The 9,595-nt window shown below is 58.0% G+C and overlaps 1 protein-coding gene across 1 annotated transcript; it reads right to left on the reverse strand.

Moving 5' to 3' along the window:
* Positions 1-462: 462 nt before the first annotated feature.
* On the reverse strand, positions 463-8,558 carry DLK1 (delta like non-canonical Notch ligand 1). The gene is made up of 5 exons (XM_032287378.1): positions 8,285-8,558; positions 6,969-7,032; positions 6,375-6,505; positions 3,304-3,445; positions 463-1,436 (listed from the first exon to the last, which is right to left on the reverse strand). The coding sequence occupies exons 1-5, from the start codon at positions 8,349-8,351 to the stop codon at positions 689-691; spliced, it is 1,152 nt and encodes a 383-aa protein (XP_032143269.1). The 5' UTR covers positions 8,352-8,558; the 3' UTR covers positions 463-688.
* Positions 8,559-9,595: the final 1,037 nt, after the last annotated feature.

Here is a 9,595-nt window from a genome sequence, read left to right on the forward strand (position 1 = left end):
AGGACCATGATGGTGGGTGTTCAAACCCCTCCCTCCAGAGGGGTGGGAAGGTGGGCCCAGGGTTGGGATCAGGACTCGCCAAGGATCACACAGCGAGTTAGTGGCAGGGCTGGGACGGGGCCCGGCCCCCCAACGGCCAACCCGGGGCTCTCTCTGCCTGACACACAGCCGCTGCACTCTGCTAACTCAAATCAACCGGGAAGGTCTAAGGACAGCGATGTTGTGCTGGAGTGAGTGCAAGTCGGATGTGGCGTGTGAGAATTAACGAACGAAAGTGATCAAGCCCTTTGCACAGTGAGTGGTCATGCACAGCACTCGTAACGGTTTCACGAGGACCCTGCGACCGAGACCCCCGAGGGAGGGGCGTCGGCACGGGGCCCTGGTACTGTTGCCTTGTTTTTTTTTGGTCTTTTTTGATATTTCATTTAGAGTTTAGAATAACATACTTATTTCTCTTAATTCTTTAAAGATGAAATTCTTATTATTATTCTTTATCATGCATTAAGAGAGAGAGAGAGGATTGTTTTAGCATTGCGCTTGTCACACAGCAGCACAAAGACAATATATGTAAGCGCAGCGTTCACCAGATTCCACACGAGAGCTAGCGAACACCACAAAGATTAGGACAGACCGCGTCTAGTAAGCTCTGCGGGACCCCGGGAATCTAGAGGGGCTGTGGGGACGCTGCCTAGATCTCCTCGTCGCCAGCCTCCTTGCGGAAGGTGGCCATGCCGATCTTCTCGGGGAAGATGATGTTGACCGCCAGGTCCTCGCCGCTGTTGCACTGCAGCAGCAGATTCTTCTTCTTCCGCAGCATGTGGCTGTAGCGCAGGTTGGACACCCAGGTCTCACACTTGTTGAGGAAGATGATGCCCACGGTGCCCAGCACCACCAGGCTGGTGAGCACGCCCAGGATGGTGAAGCAGATGGCCTGGCCCTCGGTGAGGAGAGGGGTACTCTTGTTGAGCTCTTTCATGGACACCTTGAGGATTCGGTGTTCGGGCTGCTGCACAGGCAGCTCGTGCACCCCTGGGGTCACGCGGTATGCCAGCCCGTAGCCATGGGGCAGACGGGTGACCTGCTGAGGGCTCAGCGCGCGCTTCTTGACACAGGTGGGGCCTGTGAACTCGGGCTTGCACAGACACTCGTAGCTCACCTGGGTGTGCTGCAGGCAGGTGGCCCCATTCTGGCAGGGGCCGCTGGCGCAGTTGGTCACTGGGCGGCTGCAGGTCTTGTCGATGAAGCCGGCCGGGCAGCGGCAGCGGAAGTCGCCCCCGATGTCCGTGCAGACGCCCTCGTTCTCGCAGGGGTTGGGGGTGCAGCTGTTGGCCACGATCTCGCAGAAATTGCCTGAGAAGCCGGGGGGGCACAGGCAGGAGGCGTGGGAGGCCCGGCCCTCGTCATCCACGCAGGTGCCTCCGTGCTGGCAGGGGGAGCTGGAACACAAGAGGCACACATCAAGGGCCTCGGGGGCTGGGCTAGGGCAGAGCGGCGGGGAGTGCTGGGACAGAAGGTTCCCGGCCTGACAAAGGGGCAGGTGCTCAAAGCACATCAGGGGCATGAAGGAGGGAGGGAGGGAGAGGATGCCAGCCAAGGAGGCACACGTGGGGGATGGGGGGGTGCTCCCCTCACCCCCATCCTGCTGCTAACGTGGAACACCCCCCACCTCCCATGCCAGGATGTCCACGTCCTCTCCCAACTCCTACTGCACCTCTCCAACCAGAGGACTGACTGTGGGTTAGTCACTAGCCAGCTGGGAAACTGAGGCTAGGAGAAGCAAAGTCAGTGACAGCCCGGGACTGGAGCAAGCCCCACCTCCCTTAGCTCCATCCCTGGGCTGCTGGGGCAGAAGGACCAAGCCAGGGGTGCCCCTCACCCTATCTTGGGACCGGCTGTCATCCTTTCTACCTACGTCCACTGTGGCCGCCAACCCTCAGTGTTGTTACTATTGTCAGCGGAGTGGATCCAGGCTATTGTGCAGGACACGCCTGGGGCCTCTCAAAGAGAAAGCAATACGAGTCTGTCTACCCTGGCACGAGCCGGTGTCTCTGCCAGGCTGTTTTATAGTGGTCCATTCACCCAAGTGCAGCTTGCAAACCAAAGCTGTTTGCTCAAAGCGGAGCACAAGGAGCATTTAATGTAAGTGCTTTTAAACGAGCAAGCCCTTTGTCATCTGATAAATGCCAAAACTCCGGGGGAGAAGGGGCTATAAACACAAGAATCAGCACTGCCGCTTCGGGGTGCCGGCTGTATGGGAGCCGGGGTCTGAAGGAACCTCAAGGACCTTAGGCTCTATTTTGACACACTGGTTTAAGTCTGTTAGCAAGAAAAGCAAAGTATTTTAAAGGTCTCGCTCTGTTTTTCTCCTGGCTAATAAGCAGACACGGAGTTCAGGGGTCACCGGCCCCCAGTTTGACCCCGTCTGGACTGATCTTTGGAGGCCCATGAATGTCTGCTTACAGCTCTTACAGACTCCTGTTTCTGCACCAGCCTGCACAGCTGGGGCAAGATCACCTTATTTGCGTGTTAGCTTCTGTTTCTTCAGGGGAAAGGGACACCCCTACCCCCCCAACTCCAGGCCCAGGACTGAGTTCAAGTTTGGATTCTTATGTCAGACTCTGCCTCCGTCAAGATCTCCCTTGGCTTCAGGCTAAGCCCCATCCAACGGGGAGGGGGGACGGCTCAGGGTCACCAAAGAGATAAAAGATGGACAGTAGCCGAGCTGCTGGGAAGCATTGCTCAGGGAGTTGCAAGTGAGGACAGTGGCCATTCCGTCTGTTACGTCCACTGCGCAGGAGTCCCGAGGGCCCCTCCCAACTGAGGATAGCTGGCAGCTGGCACACCCCCTCTCCCGCTTGCAGAGGCACAATCTCCTCACCTTTCAACCCGGCAGCTCCCTCCACAGACATCCCAGAAAAATCCAATTGCAGAGCCCGCCAGTTCCCCAAAACCACCCCCGAGATACAGCAAGTGGGTTTCACAAACAATCTCAGTCCCGCTGAACTCTGATCCCTTATTATGTTGCCTTTAGAAAATTACGCAGCTCTGAGAGTCAGTTCACCATCGCAATCGACTGTCATTCACACACATCAGGACTCGGGAACACCAGGGGAATAAGAAATCGCCTTCAGGATCATTTGAAAAAATTATGGAAATGACACATCCTCCCCAAATACCCGCATCCAGGAGGAACACTTACTTCGTTGTCAGGCGACAGATCCAACAGGGTTAGGCTGAGGGTCTTTAGTGGGTGCATGAAAAACAGGACTTGTTAGATCACATATAGTAGGGAAGGATATTTACCCATTGATCACACAGGGCCCGTCCTTTCTCTGGCAGTCCTTTCCCGAGTACCCAGGGGCACAGGAGCATTGGTAGAGGCCGTTGTCCAGGTTCACGCAGGTCCCATTGTTGGCACAGGGGGCAGAGGAGCAGGCCCGAACATCTGCGGGGCGACAGACAGTACGAGAACTCAGCTTCCTCTCCATACGCGGGCATGGCGCGGACCCCGGTGGACTTCAAAATGGCTCTATAGCCACCCAGGGGGGTCTGGAGTAAGAGAGTGAGGGACCCCCCTCGAAAAAATCCCATGAAGTGGGTAAACTGAGGCTCAGGAATCTGAAGGGGTTTCCTTGCCTAAGGTCACAGATCAGAAAGTCGTGGCCACTGATATTCAAGCCACAGATATGGATAGCTGTACCCTTTGCCTGGCACCAGGTCACCCCATGTCCAGCAACGTGTCCGTGATGTTCACTGTAGACAGCGTGCCTCTCCCTGCAACCCTGTGCTTAGCTGAGATTCCCTAAGGCCTGTCTTCACCAGACAAGGCTGCTCGTCCAGCCTCTCCTGCGGGGGGACAGGTCCTGGCCACAAATACAGCCCAACTCTCAGAAAAACCACCAGCTCTTCATACTTGTCCATCAAAGAGGGGCAGTGGGGGGGATGCAGAGGTAACGACTCCCCTCGGTCAGAAATCGAGAAATCTGATTTAGCCCCAGCACTGCGTCCACCTCCTGGTAAAAAGGCTGCATCTTGTAAAGGCAAGAAAATTGTAACTATTGAGCGCTCTCCTACGAGCGCAGGTTTCCATGAGCACTGGTATATTTCCACCGTGTTTTAACACCTTCCATCATGCACACTCCATTATTCAGGTACAGCAAGCCAGGGATGAGCTGAGCACGAGAGCCTACGTCAGGGGCTCTCCGGCGGTGGAAACCCCAGCTCCCCAGTGGGGCCAAGAGGGACCCCTGTCCTGCTCTGTATCCAGCCTGCTGCCACGTGGCAGGCGAGCTCAGCTCCTCCCCATATCATGTGCCTCAGTTTCCTTATTTATAAAAAGAGGGTCTTTCCCTGACCAAGCTCTGAGGGACTCTTCTGCTTTGATTTTCTATCATTTGAGCTGCTGTACCTGCCAAACAGAAAGCCAGGGCCAGCAAGAGCCTCAGCAAGTGAAGGCAGGCTGATGGTGGGGGTCCCCAGCGCTAAGGCCACACATGTGCGTACTTTTGTGTCCCTCTCTCAAAGAGACCTGCACCCTCGTGGAGGGGAGACTGCAATCAATCAAGGAGGGAAAGCCTGAACACCGCGTTGATGGACTACCCTGTGGCGTTCCGTGGAAGCCAGGCTTGCTGCAAGGACACATAAAGAGGATTTATCTTTACGGGACGGCACCAGCAAGGCATTAGCACGCGGCGCCTCCACGTCAGGCTCCTAATTCTCTGCTCCTGGCTCTCCTGTCACTCGGAATCTTAAATTTAAACTAAAAAGCTGGCGACCACCCCTAGCTCGTCCCTGTAGCTCTCCCTGCTACGCCAATCTGGGGCAGCCCTCCTGAGCCTCCAAACCAAGACAGGGGAGAATTAAGCTGCTGCAAGGAGCAGACTGCTTGTCTCTGCCAGGACAGCAGCTGTGGCCTCGACAGCCTCAGATGGGCAAGAAGGGAGAGGGAGAGCTGTGTCCTTGCTGGGACCCCAGCTCTCTCGCCCTAACCAAGCTGGCTGCCTTTGTCAACCTGGTGGGGAGGGGACATACCAAGGGCCCACAGGAAGGGAGGCATTTGTCTGGAATATTTCAGCAAGGGTGTACTGCATTTAGATACCAAAGAAGATGGGCTCCAGGCTAAAAGCCTAACCCTGATCCCAAATGGTGGCTTTGTTGGGCTCCCCTGGATCCCCAAACGACCCCAAGCTGCTGCTGCTTCTGTGAGGGGCAGCTGACACGCCGGCCAGATCACGAGTCAGCTGCAGGGAAGCCGGGCACCATATTGGGAGGGGCTGGGATTACAAACCAGAGGCAATGTGGGGTGGGAGGGAGCTCAGCTTCGGAACCTCGGCTGCCCTGGCCATCCCGGTTGTAAGGGAAGAGGCCGTCACAAAATGCTCTTAAGCGTTCCTTAAGGGAGGCTGTTCGATGCTGTCATAGATAAAAATTAACTCTCTTTCTGGGGCTGGGGAAAGGCTTGTAGCTGGCTTTTTGCCCAACTTCTTTCCTATCCCTTAGCAGACACTTGTACTTCCCTGACCCTCAGTTTCCCTACCTGTACCATCTCTGCTGATGCTGGGGACCATGGGACAGAGGCCCTGAGGGTGGGCTGCTACACAGCTGGGAGTTTTGTGTTTTTTTTTGAGGACTTGAGTTTGCCCGGACTTTAGGGCAGGTTTTGCCAAATGAAAATGGGCTTAAACGAACATTTCGCAGCCTGAAAATGCAGTGACAGCCAACTCTCAATTGGTCGGGGTAATGGAGGCAAAGATTGCATAAATTAATGAAATCAACAGATAACACCAATCTTCACTTTAACCCTTTCTCAGACTTTCCCAACCCCAGCTGCCTCCTACACCTGACCCGCACAGTCCAGGTCCCTCAGCCCTGTTCTCCTGGCCCTGACGCAGCACCTGCCTCCCAAACACTGAGTGCTGCTGTCTCCCCCCGCCCCCCCATTTGTTTGTTTTCAGCCCTTTTAGTCCTGCGTGTGCTTTTCTAGGGAGTCTTAGCTCCGAGATCCCCTGAGCCCTGTCTATCTCTGGGCTTCCACGACGCAGACAGGTGACCTGGGGTCTGTGGTCCTACCAGCCCAGCTGTGTGTGGATTTTGTGACTCTTTATTCAACAGGCAGCTCCCTGGCCCCCACCCCATGTTTCCTCTGGGTGCTGGGTGCTGATGGTGCAGAGGAGAGCAAAATGAAGTCCCTACCTCTGAGGAGGTATTCGATACCCACAGGAAATTTATAAACAGATCATTAGAATACAGGGCACGAGGTGTGCAGGAATGAGGAAGTGAGGGCAGCCAGCAACAGGAGGCTGGGAGGAGGTGGCTGGGGGCCAGGGCAGGCAGGTGAGGACGCAGGGCTGGGTGGGACAAAGGCAAGCGCCAACCTATATCGCAGAGTTTCCCGTCCCAGCCGTCGATGCAAATGCACTGCCAGGGTTCCTCACAGAGTCCGTGAAGGCAGCCAGGAGAGGTCATGCATTGGTCACACAGGGGACCCTGCCAGCCAGGCTGGCACCTGCCGGGCGTAAGGGAGAAAGATGGGGACACATGAGGGGGAGCAGGGATAGAGAGGGAGCTCAGGCTACTTTCTGTGGAACCAAGAGCCCTGGGGGGGGTCTTTGCACAGTACCAGCCGGTGGTCCTGGGAAGGAAACACCAGCCACCTGAATGGGAAAACTTAAGAGAAAACACGCCACACCAGGGGGCCAGCTCGGAGGAACCTCGAGGTCCCGGGGGAGTGCTGCGTTTTGCTGCAGTGGCCTGCAGTGGTCTCACCTGCCACCCCACCTCCGAGAAGCTGCGGCTGCCCCCACTCCCTGCCTTCACCGCCCCCCCCACCCCGCCAGTTTTCTGCAGGGGCCAGGGAGCTGTTTGCTGCAGCGCAGTGGCCAAGCCCCCCATTTTTTCTGCCTGACTCCATGACTCCCCAGGCTTCTGCGTGGCCCCCACACGCTGCCTCTGAGGAGCCACTCTATTACCTGCAAACATTGTCATCCTCGCAGAATCCATTTTGGGGGTGGCAGGCCGGGACGCATTCAGCCCCTGAGGTGCAAGAAAGGTTATACAATTCACCCCTCCAGGCCCCAGACCAAGGCAAAGCCTATCTTCTCCCACACAGCCTGCCACTGCCCTCCAGGGCGCCAACAGTCCTCTTGGGTCCTACCAGCCCGGCACACAGTAGGCACTGCCTATCTGAGCATGATGGGGCTCAACGCACTTAGGAAAACATCTCTACCACGTTCCCAGCTACGAGATGGCCACAGTACACTCCCTAGTTCTCAGGAGCAGGAGAAACACCTTTCTCCCCTCACCCCCAAAAGCACATACGAAACCTCAAGTCCTCCTAACAGCAAGGATGGGGACAGTGGAGGGAAACACACTGACCCCTGGCCATGCAGTCTGACCGTCACTTTTGCAACCTGAGCCAAAAAGGGGAGCAGATTTTGAGGTGTTCAGCTCTGGGAAAGCCCAGACAGGTTCACCTGGTGGGCTCCCCAGTAAGGCATCTGGATTCTTTTTAAGGTTCACCCCTATTAAGCCAGGCACCCAGGTCAAATCTTTCCCCTTTCCCCTACAGCCTTCGCAGTAAGAAAACGATGACGCCACAGGGATCTGCTTAGCCGGCTGAGGTAGCAACACTGCTTAGAGATTCTGACACTTTAATAGGCACCTACTGTGTGCATTTACTCAACCAGCTCCCCAGCTTTCCAGACAGCCCCCTACACACAACCACTGGTGCAATGAGTGGGGGGGGCGCTGCGGGAAGGGGGCAACTCTCTCGCTGTCAGAGACAGATGGCCGCTGCAGACAGAAGTGTCGCAGCCCCTCACCTAGAGAAACGCGCCACGCAGGAAGGGCTCAGACTGGGCTTCTCTTGGGAACTGGGGGCTAAGACGGCAAAGTCATCCCCCACTCCCCTCAGAGACCTGTTCCCGAACAAGCACGCAGGGACACCCCAAAGTTGCACCCCAGAGCGTTTTCACAGAAGATACCACAACAGCACCTCGTTTTTCCATACCTCCTTGTTCAGCGCACCGACACCCCTCCGGCGCCACTTCTGCCCGGCGGGAAGGGGCTGGGGGTCTCACACCTCCCCTGCCCCCTGGGACCCCCGGGTCGGGCTTGGCATGCGAGGGTGGCAGGGAGGGCGAGGCAGGCACAGCGCGGGGCTTAGGGCTAGGCGGGATGGGCGGAGTTGGGGCGCACGGGACGGGGCGTGCGGGGCACCGGGCGGCCGGCGGGGCATCGCAGGCTTCCCCAGAGGGGGCGCGAGCCGGGCCGCCGGGGGGCTCACCATGGGTGCTGTGGCCGAAAGCCAGCAGGAGCAAGAGGACGTGCAGGAGGGCTTCGGTCCCGGTCATCGCGGGGCGGTCGGGGTCGCGGTCCCGGGAGCGGTGCGGGTGCGGGTCCGGCTCCTGGCGCCGCGCTGGGCTTCTGGTTGCGGACGCGGAAGGGGGCGCGGGCGCGCAGCGAGGGGAAAGCCAGGGCTGCACCGGGCTGCGCGCTGCGCTCTCCACCGCCGCTGCCGGGGAGCTGCCGCCGCCGCCGCGCGCGCCGCCCTTTTCGTACCGCCTCCCCCCCCGCCGCGGCCCCCGCCCCCCGCCCCCGCCTTCGTGCGCACGGGGCCGGCGCCGGCCAGTCCGGGTGACCCCCTCCCCTCGCAGGGCCGCCCCCCACCACTGCGGCGGCCCGGAAGCCCGCTCGCGCACACGGGTGCACTCTTGGCTAGACGGGCACAGGTACCCTGCGCGCGTTTGGCACACGTTCCCCGAAACAGGACAGCACGCGGCCGCGCACATACAGGCCTGCCTAGGACAAGTCGCAGGGATCGAACCTGGGCCGCAGACCCCTCGGAGAGCACAAGTCAGGACGCAGGAACACCGAAACTCTTATTGCCGACGTCCCGGAGACACGTGCAATGGTTAGATACCCAGGAAAACACAAAGGCGCACTATGAAGACGTGAACTAAGCACATAATCACACACGCACACAGAAAAACACCCAGGAAAAGCCTGACGCCCCCAGTACCCCTAGCCATGAAGACGCAGAAGAATGCAGTTGCCCCTGTGGCAACCCACACCCCGCAACGCAAACGCACACGGCAACTCAAACACACTGTAGCCCAGATTCAGTGTAGACACCGTCCGGGGTGGCACATGCTTAGTCACGAGCGCAGAGGGGCAAGCGGACCCGCGGTTATGCAACCATAGGCATCCTCCCGCATGTGCCGGCCCCCTGCACACAAACGCGCACTCAGAGCCACCTGCACACCCAAACATACAAGCACACTTGTAAACAGACGGACACCGGTGCACACATTCAGTCACATCCACCCACACACACACAGCATCGCAGTCAGGGCCTTAGCGGCGCTGAAACACTAACGCACTGACTCACGCACACATGTACGCACAGCCACGCACCTGATACCCACAAGCACACATGCCCAGCTGACTCGCGGTCACACACTGACAAAAACACATACGCGGTCCCCAACACACACACCATAGCATCCGTCTTTGTCCACTGTGGCATGCGTGGGCAGCCTCACCAGTGTGCTCTCACATTCACAGAAGAGCACCAGGCACTCAGCGCCTATTGCAG

Source organism: Sapajus apella, unplaced genomic scaffold, assembly GCF_009761245.1.
Source record: "Sapajus apella isolate SASKATOON/1434 unplaced genomic scaffold, GSC_monkey_1.0 scaffold20, whole genome shotgun sequence".
NCBI classification, from domain to species: domain Eukaryota; kingdom Metazoa; phylum Chordata; class Mammalia; order Primates; family Cebidae; genus Sapajus; species Sapajus apella.